We start from the raw sequence: 23,053 nt of genomic DNA on the forward strand, positions 1-23,053 counted from the left end.
GGCTTCTAAAAAACAAGACATAAATTATGGATGATACAACATTTGTCTACGGCGATCGATTACAATCGGCGACACAGAATAAATATCCATGCAGAGGATGTAACGCAATTCGAAATACAAAGCTTGTCTCTCTGGACATGACGTCACAGGGCAGGCTACCTACTTGAACAGTAAAACATTTTGAATATTTCGACTATCCAAACGCAATCACTCCGATGGATGTGCGTTTGCTCAATAGTGAATAACATCTCCTTGCTAGTTTAACAAGAAGTAAATATTTTTATGCTGGGCAAAAAACTAATATTTTTTACTATATTTTAAGTAAAATTAAATGAGTGATTATTTTAATGAAATAATTTATATATTCAAAAGAAACACTTCACTAAGATTTAAACTAACTGAGGAACATGTATTAGTTTAAATTATGAATGATGTACATACATACACATGTATGTATTTGTTGGTAAGTTTATTTCTGTAGCTCTAAGTTTTTCCCCATTTCGGTAGCACTTGACTGATCTCTTATCAATATCGAAATTTTAGTATATAAAGCATTTTAAATGTCATTCCTTTGGGATGGCATCCCTACCGCTTAGTTCGGACACGAACCGCGCCATCTGGATCTGCCCACATTCTATTACCAATCCAACAAAACATATTTGCCCTGCCCATCGATTGTGTTGTTGGTAATATCTGCATTAAATAATCAGCCGAAATCAGCTTCGCCGTAAAATAACATATTGAAATTGCCTAAAAAAATTACCATTACTTTAATGAAAAAATTCGAAAGAATGAACATAAAAAAATTGTTTTAATTTTATACTAATTGATATATCAAACCTATGCTTTGAATGCAGCAAAAAAAGAGAGAAGAGATAAGGTGATTATGAGTAATCCTACTCACTCACACACAATTTATATATGGAAGTGAAGACTACTTTGAATAGAGAGCTACAGAGAGTAAAAAGAAAAATTACTACGGCAGGGCTACCAGCACATAAATAAAATTTTTTAATTTCTCTTGTTATTCACATGTATGTAATTTTAAAATTTTTTGGTAACTTTTCAGCGTGAATATCAGGTGCGAAAGAAATTCATGCAAAAGTTGGTTATTTAAAATGATTTTTTTTCCTTGTATTAATACATGTATGTACAAGTGTATACGACTCGAAATTATACATTATATATACACATATGTATATAATATATGTACGTATATATATATGCATATATAATATATATATAAATAATTTGGGTGTGCATTTCTTACTATGCATTGTCCAAAGCTTCTCGTCTAAATTTTTCAAAACTTATTTTTAGAATGTATCTCAGTGTCTTTTTGAAATATTCTGAAAATATCTACTTCGATGAATTTTGACAGTTCACTAGCTCAGAGAAGATTCTCTATAGCTATATTAGATTTTTCCCACAAACTCATATTTTCTGAATAATTTAAATTTATTTTGGTGCGACATCTCTATCAGTACTCACTTCAGGCAATTGTCCAGTACACCATTGCTGGAGCCGTTAAATCATATAGAAGTATACAAACACACAAACAAACTTGTGTGCATGGGGTGAGTGAATGATGTTGATTGAAGTGGAATGAACGATTTCTCTCCTTCTCAGCCATCAGCCAACAGCCATTTTGATTTATGGCTTTGTGTTCCGTTTGGCGAATACTTTGTGTTTTTTTGTTTTGTGCTTCGTTACTGCTTACCGTTGATAGTGTAATTGGTGTGTGGATGTGTTGGGACAGTAGATGTATTGTATTGCGTTTGTAGTGTTGTTACATATTTAAGCGTTATCGCTATTGTTTTTCCTCTTCATGCATGCGGTTGGAGGAGTTACTTTTGTACACTGATTATTGTTGTTGTTCATGCAAGTCTGTAAGTAAACCAAAGCGAAATTGTAAAGACTTAGAAACAACAAAAATTCAAACAGCGAAAGGAAATTCCTCGTAATATCAGAAAAATATAGAGAAAACAATATACATACAGCCGCACACATGAGGCGTTCAAAGGGGATTTGCCAGACCTTTCATTTTGCTAGTGTTTACATATTTTTTGTTAAAAGTAAACGAAATAGTATTACTATTTGAAACTTTGTATTGATTTTTTATTTAAATCAAACTGCGTTCTGGTGGTAAGCAAAGTATTAAATTGTGCTGGTGCGAATTGTTTTCAGAACTTAGCAATTGCAGTTATTAAAGGTGAAAAGCATTTGTTAGGATATAATTCTGGAAAAGCGCTAAATATAATCTACATACGTAATCAATAGGATAGGAATGAATACAATCCGGCTTGAATAAGCGGCGGGTCAACTGAAATCCTCGATTGAGTGAGTATTCTTCCATAGGTACTCTGTATAAAGAACACATAATTTGTTTATACTGACTACAGTGAACAAACATTAAGACTAAAAAGCAAATATGTGGTTATAGCGAGTGGTAAATTGGTAAATAGTAACTATAAAATAAAAGTTATTTTATAGGTTACTCCCTTCAATATTTTAAAAACTGAGGAGTAAGGGAATGGGTTAAGGAAAAACGTTGGTAAAAAATAATTTTTTGTTATAAAAAATAAATTATAAATTTTAAATCGAATGTATTATGGTGATATTTTAAATAAAATGTGTTTATTTAATATATGAGAGCTTTTAAATTGGTGATTTGAGTACTATAAACAATCTTGATTGAGTGAACGGACCTCGTCGGAATTAGTTCGCTGTAATCGGATGGCACTGTACAAGGCCGTCAAGGTAAATCCGGAATGTTGAACTTAAAAACAAAACTATTGGATATTTTCTCAAAAATAATTTTATTTGCACTAAACTTATAATGTGAGTACACATATCATAGTTGAAAATTATTCAATGTAACCTCCATCTCGTGCAATTACCTACTCCAACCGGGACCTGAAGCGCCCACATGCGCGAGCTACCTCCTCTTTGTCCATTGTGGTCATCACTTCCTCGATGGTTGTCTTCAGAGCGTCCTTAGTGTTATGAGGTTTCGCGTTAACTTTTGCTTGAACTGTGCCCCACACGTAATAATCAAGAGGATTGCAGTCTGGCTTTGAAGGTGGCCAAAAATATGGTGACCAGTGGTAGGGTAGGTTGTTTTGGAGCCAAGCCTGAGTCTTCTTTGTCTTGTGAGCAGGTGCGGAGTCCTGCTGAAACACATATTCTCTTCCAGCAGCTACGCGGTCCATCCTGGGTTGCGTTTTTTTGTAGCCAAACCACTCAATTAGCCAGCTCTTCTGTCCTGCTCTCGACCCATCGTTTCACTAGCACTTACTCTGGCACTCCAATGTCAATCAGGAAACAATACACTAAAAATATTTCCCTTTATCAGCGGTTTTAGACTTAACGCTACTGCTCCAGAGCTTTCGAAATGTTTTCCGGATTTACCTCGACGGCCCTGTATATGCATTACTGTGGTGGCAAAAGTTTTTCGCTTAATTACAGATGAACTGATGTATTATACTTGATAACCATGTGCATATATAGAACGTTTAAAATTGTTTTAAATTTCAACACATACATATATATGTACGCCAATATTAGCAAGACTTCCCAAACGTTCTTTTATACATACATACCTCTACATACATATACATATGTATATGTAGGAGTATACTATTTTCATTCTCAATTAAATTGTATTTAATGCTGTCACATACAAAGTTTTTAAGGTATTGTGGAAATTGCGGAGAAGTATTGCATTTGGCCCTTCCTCTTCTGGCTTAACTTCTTTTGCGCGCTTTCTTAAAAAGAAAAACTAATAAGAAGATAAAAACCACACGCTTGAAAGCGTACGCCTGGGAGGTTTCTAATCGATACTTCGCATCAACATTGACATTTAAACATATGCAGTAGAGCATTGAACACTTAACTGTAACAAGAAAAAAAGGAAAGAAACTTTATTTGATATTTTTTTTTTTTTTAAGCAAAGTTCTCAATTTCATCTTGAACTCTACAGGATTACGTAAAAAGGAAAGAAATTTGATCTACCATGAAATAAAAAATAAGCAACGTTGAATTTAAAACATTGGCAGCACCCTTTGTCAATGTCAATCACAGCTACTGTCGTGAGTGACATCTAACCAGCAAGAACAAAAACTGCTTAGCAGAGTTTTCCACCACGTGCTGTTGAAGGGTACGGAGTGTTTTGCGTAGATGTCGCCGAAGCTATATGTTTTGTGCCTAAAAGTAGGCTACGTTTCCTAACTGAAATTTATTAAATGTGATGAATTTAAGCCGCAAGTAACATCACAGGCGCAAACGCGCAGCATTCTATCATTTCACATGAATGACTCAAATCAGACGAACATAAATCCGAAATTGGCCATATGAACGGCAACAAATACCCACTGAAACTGTTTAGATATAACAGCAATAGAGAAACTAATAGTACCATGCGGAATGTGTCTGGCTTTGTTATCATATGGCTTGTGCTTCACTGCATTGCCACCTATAGTCCTATACCGATTCAACTACAGGCAACGTCAGCATCGGCCTTAAATGCGGTTGGTGATATTTATAATTTCATTTCATGCCAAATTGAGACAATCCGAGGGAAGTCTTTAATATCGTGTGAGTCTCTCCCCACACAAGTTTTGATCATTTTATGAGTTCGTTCGACGCTTCGTTCTCATTTCCTTTAATTTTATCAGCACAAGGTATTGTGCTTTACATATGTATGTATGTATGTATCTACACATGTACTTATGTATGTATGTGCGCCTATGTCCATCCTTTTGCGTAGCCATCGCACGTTTGCTTCCGGGTGTCTATTGTTATACGCCATGCTTTCACCCACTCGATTTCTACACACAAGTCTCCTTGTGAGTGTTGTATGGAATTATTGAAACGGAAGCCTGCGTTTGGCAGTTCGAAGCCCACTCAGCACGCCAACGTTACTCGTAAGGAGTTGTTGCAAAGGAGAAAGGCTGATGTGAAGGGTTTCTGTGTGACTTTTGTTATAGGCGGCGACGCACCGGATATGAAATTATTTCGTTGATGACAAAAGCCAAAACAAACAATGGCGCAAAAGATGAATACGCCACATCGTGTGGCAGCCGCAACGACAAAGGACGTGGCATTTGAGAGAAGGATTGGGGCGTCGTCATAGTTGGTTGCACACCGTCGCAGAGACAATTGCAGTTGGAGTGGAGGGAATGGCTAGGAACACTCAAACTACTGAGAATGATATTAAGTGGCATTTTTACAGCGACATAAAGTTTAGGAATTCTCATTCAACGCCAACATCAATGCTATCCTTCTAATGGCGGCAAAAGCATGAAGGTTTATGCTTGTTGTTGCTCCATTGTAGAAGAGTAATTTTAATATAACTCTAAACTGAAATTCTATATCAAACTTTTTTAAGAAATTTTGAAAAGCGCTTCCAGAGCTCAAGTATTAGTATTGTTTATAACTCCATATACATACATAAACAAAAAATTATCTTGAATTTGTTTAAACTTTCAATGTTTACGAAAACTATTTAGCATACATATGTATCTACATACAATATACAACAACATCTAGACATGTTGACGATACTTTGAATTTCCCTCCACTACTCGAGACTACAAAAGCGATTTTTTATTCAGTTTTACTTATTTTATTATTGCATTACTTGTATTGTACTTATTATGAGTTCACGAAATGTCAATGGTGAATTAAAATTAATTTAGCTTCTCTGAATGTCAGGACAAGCCATGCCAAATCGGGTCAAAGAAATTATAAATCGATTTGAGACCCGTTCTATCGCACTAATGCCGGTTTCTTTCACTGTTAAAATGCAAATAAGGAGTGTTTTATTACGATTGCAAGGCATTCGTTTTGTGCATAAATATATTTGGGCATATGTCATGTATGTGTGTGTGCATTTATGAACCCGGTACATTGCTTTGCCACCGAGAATTGGGTGCTTCCTTCCATGAATAATCGGCTGCATTCCTTGGGTATAGTACAATGCCTGCACAAGGAATTTTAAACATTGTGTCAGGAATTAAATTTTATAGCTTTCAGGCGAATTTTTCTTTCCTCGGCTTAGATAAACCTTGCTGCATGCCAATTCTCTCCCATTTCCAGTTCTTGCACCTTCAACAGTTTGTAAAAGCTGAAAAGTGTCTGGAATATTTGCCAACAACAACATTTTCCTAGCATTGTTCGTTGTTGCTTCAATACATACAGAAGTACATTCGTTCACTTGCGTGCAACATAGCATAGCACACACATACATGCAAAACATACACAGTTAACATACATCCCTGTGGGGAAAAATTCCAACCAGTCAACCAGTGCGTGTTCCATATTTTTCCATGTTAGCTAGGGGTAGTTTTAACACGGCAATGCACTACGGATTGCCAATTTTCCGGCCATGTTCCAGCTCATACTAGCCCAAAAAAATCTAGTCCAATATAATTCTATTAATCAGTGCTAGACCAGTTAAAATATAAAAAAGAGACATACATTCCATTCCAACGTTTAAAAAAAAGGTATTAAAGTGCATCAAAAGTGTACACAGATGATGTTTTTTCTTAACATTTAACGAGATTTCTTTGAGGTGCAGAAATTGATGGAAGATTCAAAAATTGGTTGAAATGTAACTTATCGAGTGTTTTATAGCTGCATGAGAACTACTGATATCATAACTATGGCTAAACAGCTTAGAATGGCACACTGTGTTAACATTTCTATTCAGTAAGGCTCCGCAAGTCATTATGAAACGTTTAATCCCAAAACAATTCTTCCAAATTGTGGAAATTTATTCGAAAAAAATTAATCTGCTCGCGCAGTTTATAGATGAATAGCGAGCGCAATCGGGGCATGCTGACTGAATTTTTGTTTTCAAAAACTAAACAGCTAAACATCGACGACATACAATACGCTTAACAATCGATTTATTGCAATATTGAAGTCACCGGATGTCATATTAAAAAAAAATAGCATGAAATTATCTATCAGATAATAAAAAAAATCAACAATATTTATGTTTTGCTTTATCATTTAAGTTCTCAAGCTCTTAAAACAACACCCGATATACATAATTAAATCCTAAAGAATGAAAAAACTAATAGAGTTATAAAATTTAAAGTATTCACATTACAAACATTACTAAAATTTATGCTAGTTAAATTTCAATTCGGTTGCTGCGTATAAGTAAGGAATAAAATTGCTTCGAGTGTTTGGAAAAAACTTTAAGGTAGAAGTCTGGTAACTTACACGTTTTTTGAGGCCATGTTTGGGACATTTTTTGGAAGGGAAAATAAAATTCAATCCGTTTGATTTTCTGATATGTTATTAAAGGTATCAGAAGGTGTACAAAAAAATTTTTATTATTTATTATTTTTTTTTAATGTTTTGATACTATTTTTGTACACTGCAGCAAGCGGCAAAAAAAAGAGGTACAGTGGCTGTCCGGCGTGATTTCGTCACTTGTGGCCATCTGAAACAGAAAAAACAAATTGCTTATTAATCAGTGTACTTGTCGTTCTGGCGGGTAGTAAGATCAAATGATTTTGACAAAAAATAACAAAATGGCGGACATCGTAAGCAAATTTCCTTTTTTTAAAGTGGAAATCGGACTAAAAAATGGAAAGTTAGGGACGAAATAAATTAAATCTACTACCCGCCAGAACTATTGATGGGTAGAAAAACATATCTAAATTTCAGCTCAATCCGTTAGATAGAAAATTTGTTTTCACGACGACCATCCGGAAAAACGTTGTTTTGAGAAAAACGCGTTTAAAGTTTTAGCAATTGAGCCGCGCAAGTACGAGCCGCTCTCATGTATGTGCTATAATTTCGTCAATATTTCGAATTTCGGTCTAAAATTTGTACAGTATATTACCAATATATCGCACTTTCAAAATATGTAAAAAACCGAAATTCGAAATTTTCAAAATAAGTTACCAGACTACTACCTTAATTGTAGCAAAAACATTGCATTGTTACGAAAGTTCATGGGCATAATTCGGCATAGTATCAAATATTTATTTCTTTGTGCGTTTTAAACTTTAAACTGACAATATAATTCAGTTCTGCCAATCTTACTGACTTGCGGTGCGAGACTCCATATTAAGTGAATGAATTTCATCCAAATATTAATTAATTGTTCCTTTATTTAATATACCAAGATATATGTATATATGATTAATCCTCTCCCCATCGCGACTACATCATCATCACCATAGAAGAGTCTTAAACTTTCTTATCTAAACCAAAATCAACTAATTTGCTGACAAATTGCTCATTTTACTACTGCTACTTTTCTAGTCAATGACCAACTAGTATGATTTCTTCCATTAAATACCAGCGCCTGAACTAGAATGTTTCCGTACTAGTTTGACTTTTCCCTGCAGGGATACTCTGGCCTTGGTGTACAAACATTGGAAAACATGAGTACGAACATTTGTATGTATGTTTGCATTCGGGTACGGGTTATTGTACGAAAAATTGAAAATTGAAAAAGTTCTTACCTTCAGCGAGCTTTGCATGTTGTTGTATGTTTTTGTAATTAAGAATTTCATCCATTGAAAATTCGCTTCAATAAACAAAAATTCAATCTGCTTTGGAATTCTTATAACGAAAGGGGTAAATGACGTGGCCTGATGGTGGTGGTAAAGATCAATTTCTGTTATTGGGATATTCTTGTTATTAAAATAAATTTAAAATACAAAATGGCAGCATGCCAATCAATAAGAAACCAAAAGATTTTTTAACAAAAAAGTAGCTGCGAAACCCATAAAGGTTGTTTCGAATTTACTTATACATATATTGATGTATATAGACGAATGGCTTTGTGTCTGGCTACTATTCGGTAGGGTAATATATGTATTTCTGTCATGAGGTCTCTCCATTTGTAGAACAACATCAAGGTGCATACCATAAATTGGAGGAGTACCTCGGCCAAATCCCCAAAACAGGGTGTAATCGCCAATTACAGTACATATTAAGGGTCTTTCAAAAGTGAAAGTTGAAACTTGTTATGAAAATGGTCGGTCTTTACACATTGAAAAATACGTGATTTTTTTGGAGAAAATAATCGACCGAATGAGTCGACAATTCAAAGGTTGGTCCAAAAAAACTGGTTCTGTCGAGGATAGAAAAAGGAACGGCAGGCCAAAAACTGGACGTCCTGTTGCGAATATTGCTGCTGTATTGTTGCTGAACAACCTTAAACATCGATATGTCGACTTTCTCAGCAAACAGGTATTAATGAATCACCGTTTGGCGGATTCCACCTGTAGATGTCGTCATTGGAAACATTTAAATTATGTTATTTTTCATATATAATTGTGAATTGAGACGTATTCTGAATAAAAATAGTGAAACTTGAGAGAATTTAAAGTTTTTAATTTAAAGCAGTATCTTTTGAAAGACCCTTACAGACATATATCTACTGTGGGCAAAAAGTAAGGTGAATTTGGTTGTAAAATGAAAAATCTTTATTTTTCTTGTCTTGAAATACACTTATACCAACGATTTTTCCAATCCCCGAAACATGCAAAATAGTCCATTTCCGGTATAGCCATCAGCACCTTCTTTGATTCAGCTTTTATCTCCTCAATCGACTCGAAACGCGTTCCCCGGAGCGGTCTCTTGAGTTTTGGGAATAGCCAGAAGTCACACGGAGCCAAATCAGGCGAATACGGTGGTTGCGGAACGATATGCGTGGAGTTTTTCGCGAAATGGTCACGAAGAACGAGTGCAGTGTGAGACGGTGCATTATCGTGATGCAAAAACCAAGAGTTGTTGGCCCATAATTCTGATCTTTTTAGACGAATTGCTTCACGTAAATGATGCATAACGCTCAAATAATATTCCTTATTAACAGTTTGGCCAGGTGGAAGGAATTCATAGTGCACCACACCACGAAAATCGAAAAAAACTGTCATCATGACCTTTATTTTTGAACGACTTTGACGTGCTCTTTTCGGTCTGGCCTCGCCTTTAGCACGATATTCGCTTGATTGGTCGGTTGTTTCAGGGTCGTAAGCATAAACCCAAGTCTCATCTCCCGCAATGATGCATTTGAGCTTGTCCTGATAGTCTAAAAGCATTGTTTCACACACATCAACGCGACGACTTTTTTCCAAGAAATGGAGAGTTTTCGGTACCAAAGAGTTTTCGATACCAGACTTTTCGTAGGCCCAAATGGTCTTTCAAAATGGTTTTCACAGATCCTTCTGATATTCCGATCATATCAGTAAGGTCTTTAATAGTCAACCGACGATTTTTGAGCACTAACTCCTTCACTTTATTGACGTGTTGGTCATCTGTTGACGTCGATGGTCGTCCGGAGCGCTCCAAGTCATCAACACGTTCTCGACCCTCTTTGAAGTCTTTGTACCACTTATAACCATTTTTCTGCGACATGTTCGAATCACCAAATGCCTTCTGCAACATGCCAAACGTTTCCGCAGCCGAAATTTTATTCCGCAAACAAAATTTGATGGCACTTCTCTGCTCAATCAAATCACACATTGTAAAACTCGAAAAATGCACTCTTGGTCGTTTGGTTAACAGAAGCGAAATGAAAGTTGACCCAGATGTTATTAACAGTGCTGCCAACTCATGAAAAAAATAACTAGAGCGAAATTTTAAACCCGCGAAGTTTGACAAATAAATTCACCTTACTTTTTGCCCACAGTAGTATGCGTGTAGTTTATTTTTAGTCAAAGAGATATTGATTCATTCAAACTTAACCTTTTTGTTAGAGAGTTAGAGAGGTTATGTGCTCTTTATTTTCTTCGCCTAGACCGCTGGTTTGCAATTCTCATTCGACATAGAAAATATTTATGGAAAGTGCACTCTGCTTACATGCACGCTGCTTACTTACTATCAGGGCAGAACACACTATGCTCTTAAAAACTTATTTTAAGCGCTTAAAATGTGCCCTTTAATTCTAATTATAAGCTTTTAAAATCCTTCTATTCCTTAAGATATACTTTTAATTGACAAGTTTGGACAATTTATTGGATTCTTTTTTTTTAATTAAACATTTTTTTTTTTTGAAAATGTAGTTCATTCTCATACAAAAACTATATAAGTTTCAAACTAATGTTTCAATTCAGCTAATTGTTCAAAAAGATTTTTTCAATATTCCAAACTTTTTAATCAAAATTTTTAGATAGTTTTTGAGTATGCAGGGTTTGAGTATGCATTTAAGATTTTTTTTCTGGCGGTCGCTTTCTCACACAGAATAAGCTTTAAATACATGAATATGTCGTGAATGTGCTCTTTGATATTCATGGCATATCGGACAGTGTTATTTGGTTATCATCATTACAGAAATTTTTATTATTAGCTCTAAAAATAATGAAATATTCCTTAATCGACTGCAATCAGTTTAATTCCAATTAATTTAACTTCTTGGCTATTAAAAGCTAAACGTCAGCAAGAGCCACTGAGCTCAAATTTGAACACTTCCATCTCCTGGTGATGTTATAGTGTAATAATTCGTTCCTACGGGGATTGCCTTTTATTTACATCTCCTGTATTCACCTATGTTACAAAACATTCCATTCTTACGAGGGTCGCCATTTATATTTTGCGCCCAATAATGAAAACACAGTAAAGTAATAATAAAAATGGCTATATCGTTGATCGAAATATTCTCCATGGAAGTTAATACACATCTACATTCGCTTGAAAAAAATATCAAAGCACTTTTGCTACAAAGAAGGAGTTATTTAAAGGCTTCAATAGTTTCTTCAGGTGTTGAAAGACATTGATGTTCATGAGCAAAAATACATGACCATGTGGACATGACCAGATTTTCCGAAAAACCAACTTTATTTGAATTATGCTCGCCTTGGAACACGCATACTGTCGATTGCTGTTTTGTTTCCGGATCTATGGATCTATGTTTCATATATGATACATAGATCCAAGATTCGTCACATATTACGATGCCATGCTTTGAACTACCGCGGCTTAATTTCACTAACATTTCTTTACACCAACCGCCACGAGTTCTTTTTTGGACAATTGCCAAATCATGCGGTATTCAACGAGAACAAGTGTTTATGTAATATTGCGGGTATGCTAGTACCATTACTACTCAAGGATACAACTGTCTCGCGATATTTCACATGGCGATCTTGAGCTATTAATTGACGCACAACATCGATTGTTTCTGGCAAAACAGCCATTTTTGAACGGCTTTCACGAAATGTATCCTGCAAGGATCGATGACCACGTTAGAACTCGCTGTACGCTTTACAGTGGCTAAATGGGGTGTTTCAACGCCAAAAGTCGAAGTAAGTTGATCAATGCACTCTTGTATCGATGGTCCATGTCGAAAATCGTAATAAATCATCGCACAAAAATGTTAACGAGTTAATTCCATCTTTGGGGTGAGATTAATTTTTCAAATCATTGAAAATACCTAATTTTTCGATAAGAAGATCGAGTATCGATAAAAATATCATCACACGTAAAATTGCAAACGCGAAAAATATAAAATTCGATCCTCGTAAATGCAAAATTAAATTCTAATTACGACGGCACTTTCTTTTTCAATAAAACCGATTTATAAAGGTGATTTTTAGGTACTCGTTTGTATTAATCTGTCCCACTGTGTCTGTAAGAATAATTTTATGACTGGAAAGTATCACCAATCACTCAGAGAAACACCTTTAAGAGCAAGAACACAATAACAGCTTGATCTTTTCTAAATATAAATACATTTTGTATTTTAATTGAATTTTCAATAAATTTTTCACAGTGCACTTCCGCACTTTAAAAGGCAGCCGAAGTATTAAAGATTAGCTGGAGCATAGAAATAATAATTAGTCAAGTTGCCCAGCATATGTGCCACAGCATCGCTTTTTGGCGAAGATCACTCTTTTGATATGCTCAGAAATATCTGCCGTATAGTGTCAGTACTGATCTTGGAGTGCAGCAAAGTGTTGGCGTTATTCGTAATGATATTATCATATGGAGCACTTTATTTATATATATTTATTTAAGAATTATTTTAAAAACTGGTTAAAAAAAACAACAACAACTGGGGTCTAACTGGGGCAAACACATTTATACATACATACATCAACAACATTTTTACATATGGATGTACATTTTCAAACTTTCAACATCTAACTAACCAATTTTTTTCTCTTTGTGATTTTCTTTTCAGAGTTTCACTTCAAATCGAATCAAAACTTTTTATTAGTACGAGTAGCAGTTAAAGCTAAATTTTAAGTAACAGGATCAGCCGATATTCAATACCAAATTACAAATTACTAAATTTGCAAAATTATTTTTGGAGGTTTTGTTTACTGACTCACAAAAAGGAAAACTGCAAATTCGTAAGGATAATTATTGGTGGCGATAGAACAACTCAACTCAAAAAAAGTAAAAAAAAACTCGAAAAGCAGAATCGCAAATCATTTTTATACCTCAAACACTTTAACCTAAGGACAAATTGTATATTGTACTTAAGTGTTCAGATTTAAGTGAGTAATTTGGAATTTATATATTTTAAGTCTCGTTTTTATGACTTTATTTTATTTATTTGCCAAACAGGTTAGCATCTACGACACTGCGTTAGTTTATTGTTGCGCATAGGTAACTGTAAAAGCTTAAGAAGTTGTATAGCTGAAAACCAAGTAGCTCCAAGCATCTATACAGCCAACACAATCCCAAATCCGTGCTGCTTAATTCGTACATCCCCAAGGCTTCATCAAGGCGCTTCCGAAAATTCACTATTCAATAGCAAGCAATCAAGCCTGCGAAGCACCACTCGCAACCATAGTTACCCTCAGTTACCATAAACTCCGCCGCCACGTTTACTACAGACACAATAGAACCCTTCAATATGACAATGAGTACAAATAATTGTGAAAGTATGGCGTCATACTTTTCCAATTCCTATATGGGGCCCGAAATGCACCATGGTCACTATCCGGGCAATGGTGTCACCGATCTCGATGCACAACAAATGCATCACTACAGTCAGCATCCAAATAATCAAGGCAATATGCCTTATCCGCGTTTCCCGCCCTACGATCGCATGCCCTACTACAATGGCCAAAGTATGGATCACCAAGGTTATTCGCGGCCCGATAGTCCCTCCAGTCAGGTGGGTATGCCACAACAGCCCCAAGTGAATGGTAGCCCACTGCTTCAGCAACAACAGCAACCCCAGCAGCAAGTGACGCAGCAACAGGCGCAGCAGGTGACGCAACAGCCACAGTCGGCGCCTCAGCATCAACAGCATCCGCAAGTGACGCAACAGGTGACACATCCAGCCCAACAGCAACAGCCTGTTGTCTATGCCAGCTGTAAATTGCAAGCAGCCGTGGGTGGACTTGGTATGGTGCACGAAGGCGGCTCACCACCCTTAGTCGATCAAATGGGTGGACATCACATGAACGCGCAAATGACACTGCCGCATCATATGGGACACCCTCAAGCACAGGTGAGTGGGGATATATGTAACTACTCACACACATATTTATTAAGATTGCAGTGAAACTCACCGTTTAGTACATATATTCGCCTGTGTATTAGCACAAACTATGGATTCTTAGAATTTGGTCTGATCTGCTGCATTCAACCACTTTACGGGTATGCCTCTAGTTCCTCTAGTCTCCCTTTATTGCAAGGGTTGTCACACAGGCGAGCGTTGGTATTAAAAGGTGAATGTTTCACATAAAATATAGTATTCTAGGGCCAAAGTAGTGGAACAGATATTATTCAAGGAATTTAGACTTCCAAAGATCACTAAAAACAACGATATTTTCCACCTTAAAAAAATAATCAGATCATACCCCATATGACAGATATGGAATTCGTGTATAGAAAAGCTGATTTAAAAAAATTGCATGCCTGTAAAAAGCATTTTCTTATGGAAATTTAAAGCAAATCAATTTTTTATGTTTTCCAATATCGCAGTTGGGTTACAACGATGTCGGAGTTCCAGATGTTAATGAGGTAAGAAGGATCCTCAATGATTCTCAGTCGATGTTGTAGTAAAATATAATAAATGTAAATATATTTTTTTAATTTGAAATAACCCAACAAAAATTCAGATTTTTGTACAATATTTGTGTGTTAACATTACTGAATACGAGTATGCTTGTGACTAGTTTTGGTTTAATACATATATTTTTATTTATGGTATGAGTTTAATAATATTATGAATATTTTTATAAATAACTTTTTGTTACCTTGTCCAAAAGGTTCATCAAAACCACCATCAGATGAGTATGTACGGTCAACAACAGACCGGCGTTCCAACCGTTGGCGGTCCACCCCAATCGATGATGCATCAAGCGCAAGGACCACCTCAAATGCATCAGGGACATCCCGGACAACATACACCACCATCGCAAAATCCAAATTCGCAGTCATCAGGGATGCCATCACCTTTGTATCCCTGGATGCGCAGTCAATTTGGTAAGTGTCAAGGAAAGTGCCTCAAAAAATTCCATGAAAGTATTAAGTGGAATTTTTCCTTCCTCATTCAAGTAAAATGTTGTGAGTACTGTAGTCGAGTAGAATCGAGTAGTGTGTTGAATTATGGTGTGCATGCAGCGACTCATAGTAGAAAGTGGTAAATTTCTAAATTTCTCTTTTCATTTTGTTAGTCTAATTGGATTTGGTGTAAATGTTCGAGTTGGAGATGTTAAAGCGAAAACTGGTTTGAGTATTAGGTTAAGGAGTTGCCATTATGGAAATAAAGAAATAAATTGTATATAAGTCAGTAACAATGTTTTCATAAAAACTCTGACAACTTTTACACCCTCTGCGTATAAAGAACTATAAAATAGAAGATTGCGTCCTGAGACTTGCTCTGATATCAGGAATGAAATAGTACGAATGGGAGGTAAAGAAGAAGTGTTAGAATCTAATACAATTGCACGAATGATCCAAATGGTAAACAAATTTGCGAACGTTTGTGTAACATTTTGGAATAAATAATATTTATTAGTTTATTATAAAAAAATAATAGGAGAAACAATTAAATAAATAGACCGTGAATATACGTAGTAATCCGCAGTTGCCTAAGGGAAAAGCTGGAGACCAAAATATACTACTGTGGGCAAAAAGTAAGGTGAATTTGGTTGTAAAATGAAAAATCTTTATTTATTCTTGTCCTGGGGTGACTTTCTGTAATAGTCTGATAGTCGACACTCGTTTACTCGATACTTCAATTCAATATCGAATGCGCGACGATCCCATTTTGGTTCCCGAATTTCGATATTTGTACTATTGTTTTCATATTTTAGGAAGTGTTTAAAAAGTGGTTCATAGTTGTCAAAAAGTGCAAGAAAGAAATAAAAAATTAAAAGTAAATATGTACAATTGGCGTTATTTTTTAATTTTGGAAGATTTTAATGAAGAAAACTCTACAATAAATAGAAGGAGAATACGCGATGCGTGGAATCCAATGGAATTGCCCGATTTGTAGTAAGATTAATACAAGTTTCATTAAGTAAATATCAAAGTATTTCTATTTCACCGACTGACCAAGGAGGTTTTTATGTACGTTCTTGGTGAAATAAACCTTATAGTAGGACTTAGGAGTACATACTACTGTGGGCAAGAAGTAAGGTGAATTTGGTTGTAAAATGAAAAATCTGTATTTATTCTTGTAAATCAATTTCATCCCCTTCAAAATAATCCCCTCCCGATGAAATACACTTATGCTAACGATTTTTCCAATCCCCGAAACATGCCAAATAGTCCATTTCCGGTATAGCCATCCGCAGTTGCCTAAGGGAAAAGCTGGAGACCAAAATATATAAACAAAATCGAAGTGGCTTTGTGTGTTTTCCTTTCGTTTTTGACATCACATCCAAGCAGCTGCCGTCAAACTCGAACCCATAATGATAGCGGACATTTCAGCACGCAATCCTCCATTCCATCATTTATACCATTCTTGATTCCTTGCACAATTGTTAAAATAGAAAGCTATTAGAATAGCAAACCCGTAGATGTTTGGAAATAAAAAAAAAATACGACCATCTCTTTTAAAAATTAAACCTATTCTACCGTTTGGTTTTGTATAAATTCTTTACAACAAGAGGGAATAAATATTATATATGTATATGCAGGGTGGGGGACCATCTAGTGTTTAAAACTTGAAGCTAGCTTTAACGGAGAAGCAAATGATTTTTTAATTTGAAGGTGCAATCCTTGTACTGGAATACTATTTCATTCAGATGACTTCCACGGCTGGCCTTGCAGTAGGCGATGGGATGAACCCACATATTCAACACAGCAAGTATGTGCGTGAAATGTTCAATTGTTAAGAATGCACACTTTCAGCAGCATTTTTTTTAGCAACAACAGCAATTTTTTTGACTGTGCGCACTGTACCTGCGCGAGAACGTCTTGTTTTATCCAAGAGCGATACAATTTCACGCACATATTTCACAAATTACAACGAAGGAGATTCTCTTCAGCCGAAGAAAGTAATTCTCTTGAAGTTTCGGTATGTAACTCACCATGTTGCTAGTAAATTTTTAATACTTCCTAACATTATTTAAATGTAAATCCATCACTTTCGTAGACCGCTGATGTTAACCTAACTCTATGTCTTAATACCGAAGCAATTTACTTGTCACATTAAAAACAAGTATTATTTTAAGCTTGACACGGTGAATGGCCCACCCTATAAAATTGGCGCCTACATCCTTGTTGAATGTTTGGCTGAGCTGCTCCTCTGACTTCTGATGTTTTATGTCGCCTCCAAATGGCAGATGGTTTTTTATGAGAAACTTTTCATCACATAAACTAACTCAGCAGTTTGCTATTGGTTCCTATTACTTCTATTTCGATGGATTTTAAACCTGGGCTCAACCGAATGTATTCACACATTGATTACGATGGCTGACAAATGAAGATAGTGCCCCGAAAATATGCCAATAATTTCAGCACACCTGTGGTGTGGTTGAGTTGTGATTATAAGAACTACTAAACCCTCGCGGAAATAAAGTTTTCCGGCTGGGAAACTGCTGGTAACGTGCATTATAGGCAGGATCGGATTAACCAAGTTAGGGCCTCTAGACAATGCTATTCTCGGAAACCCTTTCCCATTTTTTAAATTTCTAAATCACATTTCTTTTTATTTTTAATTGTGTATATTCTTATATATTTCTTAACGAGTGTTTCGGGTCTTTTGTTACATCTATGCTACGTAACGTAACCAACGAATGGAGGACTCGCAAATGATCTTTGCTTAGAAGAAAGAAATAATGGTAGTTTAGAGTAATTCCAACAAAATTTTACAACTTAGAGACAAAAAAAAGAACAGAAAACAAAATCAGGTGCTCTACTTCTACTACCTGTTCAATGTGCCTTGATTCATACATACAAATACATATAAATTTAATTTATAAATATCATTCAAAACCAAATTACATTTCAAGGGTTTGGGAGAGTATGCTCGCTAATAATCCGGTATTTAATACTCGCAATCCATCATTTGCTCCCGTTTGAAAATACACGTTTCACTGAAGCGCTCGTTCCCGGAAAATACAAAATATACTCACCTTAAGTGACTATCTCAGTTTTCATCATGTAAATGCTTAAATATTTCTGTCCGTCAATTTAGAACTGAAACGTTATCCTTTCTCCACTTTTTAATGTTGCCGCCGCAGCAGTAATTCGCATTGTACTCACGCTGCGCGTAAAGATTCGCAACACTTAAAAGCTTTGGTATACAGTAACGTTTCCTTGTCGATTTTTGTTAAAAAAAGCATTAGGGATTTATTTAGGCAGTAAAAAACAGGATTTATAAGTTATAATTTTCGCGGGACACGTTTTTAGTAGCTAAAGATAAGAAGTTTTACGCGAAAAAAGTTTCGTTATATATATTTATATACATATGTAAGTATGTATGAGTATTTTCTAAGTTTTTAAACGAGCTTTTTCATGGCCAGAATACACTCGGAGATTTGGTATTGCCTGCCGAGGGTCGGCCGCTATTAGAAACAACTTTTTCTATCATTTAGTATTTCAAGCCCGGAGTTTCGAATCCGTAGCCAACCCCAATCCTTTCGGCTACGGTGGCCGCAGATTACAATTTATTCCTTTGAAATATTTTCAATGTATAGCTTGATTTTCTGCAACTGATCAACTTCTTTCCACATCTCAGAACATTCCAGCACTTCAGGAGTTGGAACGGCATAGACCCTTACTTAGTAAAAGTGAAAGCAGCATGATACCTGTATTTGCAAAACTAGTCACATGACCCAGGGGATGCGCTCGCATACGGCGTAAAAGAATGCTGCGTAAAATACACAATAGGCGGGCTAGGAAATCATGCAAATTAACAACAGTTGAAGCGGTTAGGCGCTGCGCTAATTCTGCAAAATCGGAGTAGAACTAATTTGCCAAAATGCAAATATAAACACAAATGGGATTTTCTAACATTCGAATACTTTGCCCTTCGTGTTGACATCAATTAAAAGGATTTCGACACTTTCGTGACAAAATACATTTTCTCTCATTATACGAAGATAAAAGTGAAGGTTAAAGTATTGTGTATAAAAGGAAAGGTTTTAATGCAAAGACTTGTGTACCTGTCGTGCTGATATTGTATTTTCGGAAATAGAAGATATTTGAGCTCTTTACTGGTATTTGCAATTTTCAACTTTACTTACAAACTGAGCACAAACATATGTAGGTGTACCTGCATATCATAATTCGGTTCACTAAAAATGGATGGGATAAACCGATTTTCCAATGTGAGCGAAAAAGGCGATGCCTTTCCATGATTATGTGGGCCACCTTTGCTGAATAATATAAGGACTACTGGAGTGAACCTTGTCCAGCCTCAATTTTTTGAAAAAAAACTTGCTTTATTTGTTTGTATTTGCTTTTTAATATTGTTGCTGTTTTTATTTGTATTGCAATCGCCTGCACCGTCAGCCGCCAGCCGCTAGCCGCCTGCCGTCGTATTGGCCGTATTTTTTAAGCCAGATTGAGATGTAAAGCAAAATTGATTACCGCCATTAGTTACACGTTATGTGCAATGGATGCCATCAATTTATTAATCTCTGGAACACGGTTTGCGTATTTTTTCAACTTCGTTTCCATGTCTTTCTAAATGTTGTTGTGGTTGTCGCTGTTGCTGCAACCATTTCTGGCCATTTGTTGTTCGTTTGTTGTTTTTGGCATTCATTCATAGTCCAAGCTAAGTTGTTGCCAATTCTGTGCGATATGTTGTTGATGTTATTATTGTTGTTGAATGCGACTCAGGCGTTACCAGGCCAGACTTTTGCTAGCCTTATTTTATTAATCCTATTTCTTTTTTCTCCTTTGGCTGGTTCGTTGATTTTTAGTACCACACGCTGAATGGAATCGCCGTACAGCCGCTGTATCGTCCAATACAGAGACCTACGATCAGTCTGCTTATAAGCTCTTAAATAAAAGGTTCAACTTTTTGTTATTACAAAGGACTGGCATGGGGCATGATGCTGTTGTGTGAAAGAAGAAAACACGGTTAGCATAGTAGCGTTTCACGATGAGCGGTTTATACTTATTGCATCTTTATATGTACGCTTACTGTGAAGATGACTTAAAGCCAATATATGATCCTGTAGAGTGCACTCCACCGAACTTTAGAATGCTGCTACTCTTTAATAATTCCAATGACTTGTGGAATTTTGGCAGCAGTGGAAAGTTCAAAGGTGTGTAAGGGGGAGAAATATTGACGAGATACATAGTAGAGAACACAGTTTAGGGTCAGTCTCCAAAAAAAGTACCTCAGAGAACGAGTGAATACCTCAGAGAGACGTTTGAAAGGATCTATTTTAGAAAGCAATTTTTTGTTAAATAATGAATTAATGAGTTATTATTTTTCAGTCAGACGATAATTGACAGCAAGAAAAAAGGTATTGCATAAAGAGCTACAGCGCATCTAATGTATATGTAGATTGTAATGCGCGTACACGAAAAAATTGTCCCCTTCCTTATTTGAATAAAAGAAGTGAGTCTAGACACTAACCAAGTAGGTTATGATTTTCCGCAAAATGGAAATATTCACAATGGCGCAGGTCCATTTTTTACTTTCTCAAAAACGGTTTAAAGAATGGCGGTAACTGAACTCGAAATAAGAAAAAAAAAGTTTTGCTCACTTTACTCGATAATCCAACATTAACGTAAAAACGTAGCAAACGCGAATGATACCATGTTGGCAAAAAGAGTAATTGAGTGAAAAAGAGTACTTAAGCGAAAGAAAGCAGATATTTGTGTTCAATGGGTAAAAGGTTTTGGCCGAAGGAGTGGTCCAGTGGTCTAGTGGGTAAAAATCTCCTGAGATTAGTGAAAGCACATTTGAAGAGGAACTCGAACGTGTCTTCAATTCGCCAAGTTATGCTCAAAAATATTCAGTTGAAGTCATTGAAGGTACAAGAAGCTCCGATAACAATGAAGAAAAGGAAACATAAGCCAAAACTCGGGCCCCCCATCCGTACGAAATTTGACTGTTGCATAATAAACAACAATTTAGGCAATTACCTGGTCAACAGTTCTTTGTCGCGGAGAGTAAAGCCTAAGTGAATAAGAAGCTAAGAATACAAAATCAATCAAAGTATACAAATATTTTTTTGATTTGGCAAGCGATTTCCTTATGTGGGAAAAGAAGTAACATTTTTGCTATACTGATTCCATTTTTAAAGCAGCGCAGTGCTTCTTTTTTTCTTTTGACCTGATCTCGCTAAAAATTAATTCCTTGGTACAAAGGCAAGGACATGCAAATTGTTACCAAACAGAGCAATTCACCATATTGTCCAGGAATAAGTTCCATAGAGCGATACGGTGCAATGGTTAAATGCAATTTTAAATTCACAAAAAAATTGGCTAAGAATGAAAATTTGTTTCGCCAGAAATGGAAACAATCAGGCGAGAAGGTAACAATTATCTGCAACCGCTGATGGAAGGCGTCAAAGTACGAACTTTTTTTAAAAACTCCGATACCTGAATTTTCGTTTCTTGCGTCAACTTTTTGGAATATCAGAAATACATATGTATAAAAAAAATTGTTTCGTATTTTTCTGATGAAAAATAACACTAAATTTTTTTATGTACGCTGCTTACTTGAATTTAAGAATTTCGTCGAGGTATTTTGATGTTTAAATTTTTTTGTAAAATGTGTGTCAAAGTCGTTAATGTAATGTTAGAAATAATTTCATACTACGTTTGTTTTATTTAAATTTAAAAATTTTGGCGGTTTGAGCTACGCAGTTCCACACTCTACCTGATGAGCAATTCAATATTATTTTGTTGTTAAATTTAATATTTAATATTTTGCTTACTCTAATCCACTTTGCACTCCTACTTAACACTTAACACTTTGGCCACCACTTAATCATTTGCGCATTAAGGAAAATGATGTGGCATCAACAAATAAGCAAAAAAGAAGCAAACAAATTTCAATGTGCATCTGATCCTTTCACATCGCAAATAGCTGTCCTATAAATTGTATTATACCCACACTGTTTTTATATGTAAGTTGGCTAACTGAATTCGTGACTCATCTTAGTCAAGCTGTTGCACTAAACCAAAAATCTCAGAGTACATTCAATGAACTTTTGTAAATGTAGTTTTTGTATTTGTTGTTGCATATTCTATCACGACTTCCGGCCTGTGCATGAACATTTGAAACTGTATCTTAAATTGTTTGTTTCCATTTCTGAGCCGTTCCCTTCTGATTGTGGGGAGTAGTCGGGCAAAAGGTGCGAAAGCGTCTTCAATTAAGATGTAAAACTCATGACCGCAACAACACCAATAACAATAAACACAGCTTTGGCATATCCATTGTCTGCTATGCGTGAGATAAATAGCATTGCTTTGCATGACCATTGTTGCCTTAACCAGCTACAAGGCGAAAGGTGGCAAAGAGTTAGTGGCGGCAGTTTGGTTGCAGGATTATGCGCGTGCATTGTTTGGTTAATGTTGTTTTGATATTTTAACTTGTTGGCTATTTCGTTGGACAAAAACAGCGGTTTTGTAGTTTCTATTTGAATCATACTTCAGCAGGATAAAAATGTTAAATTAATTTGAAATTAGGAATCTGTGCGAT

At 35.8% G+C, this 23,053-nt stretch overlaps 1 protein-coding gene across 1 annotated transcript in view; it reads left to right on the forward strand.

The window, feature by feature from the left end:
* LOC129253416 (homeotic protein antennapedia) overlaps window positions 1–23,053 on the forward strand; it is a 106,211-nt gene that overhangs the window by 62,584 nt on the left and 20,574 nt on the right. The window contains exons 2-5 of the mRNA XM_054891781.1: window positions 13,154–13,472; window positions 13,543–14,437; window positions 14,914–14,952; window positions 15,201–15,417. Coding sequence (XP_054747756.1) covers window positions 13,835–14,437; window positions 14,914–14,952; window positions 15,201–15,417 — 859 coding nt within the window. The 5' untranslated portion in view covers window positions 13,154–13,472; window positions 13,543–13,834. The remainder of the gene's footprint in view (window positions 1–13,153; window positions 13,473–13,542; window positions 14,438–14,913; window positions 14,953–15,200; window positions 15,418–23,053) is intronic.

This window comes from Anastrepha obliqua, chromosome 1 (assembly GCF_027943255.1).
Source record: "Anastrepha obliqua isolate idAnaObli1 chromosome 1, idAnaObli1_1.0, whole genome shotgun sequence".
NCBI classification, from domain to species: Eukaryota; Metazoa; Arthropoda; class Insecta; order Diptera; family Tephritidae; genus Anastrepha; species Anastrepha obliqua.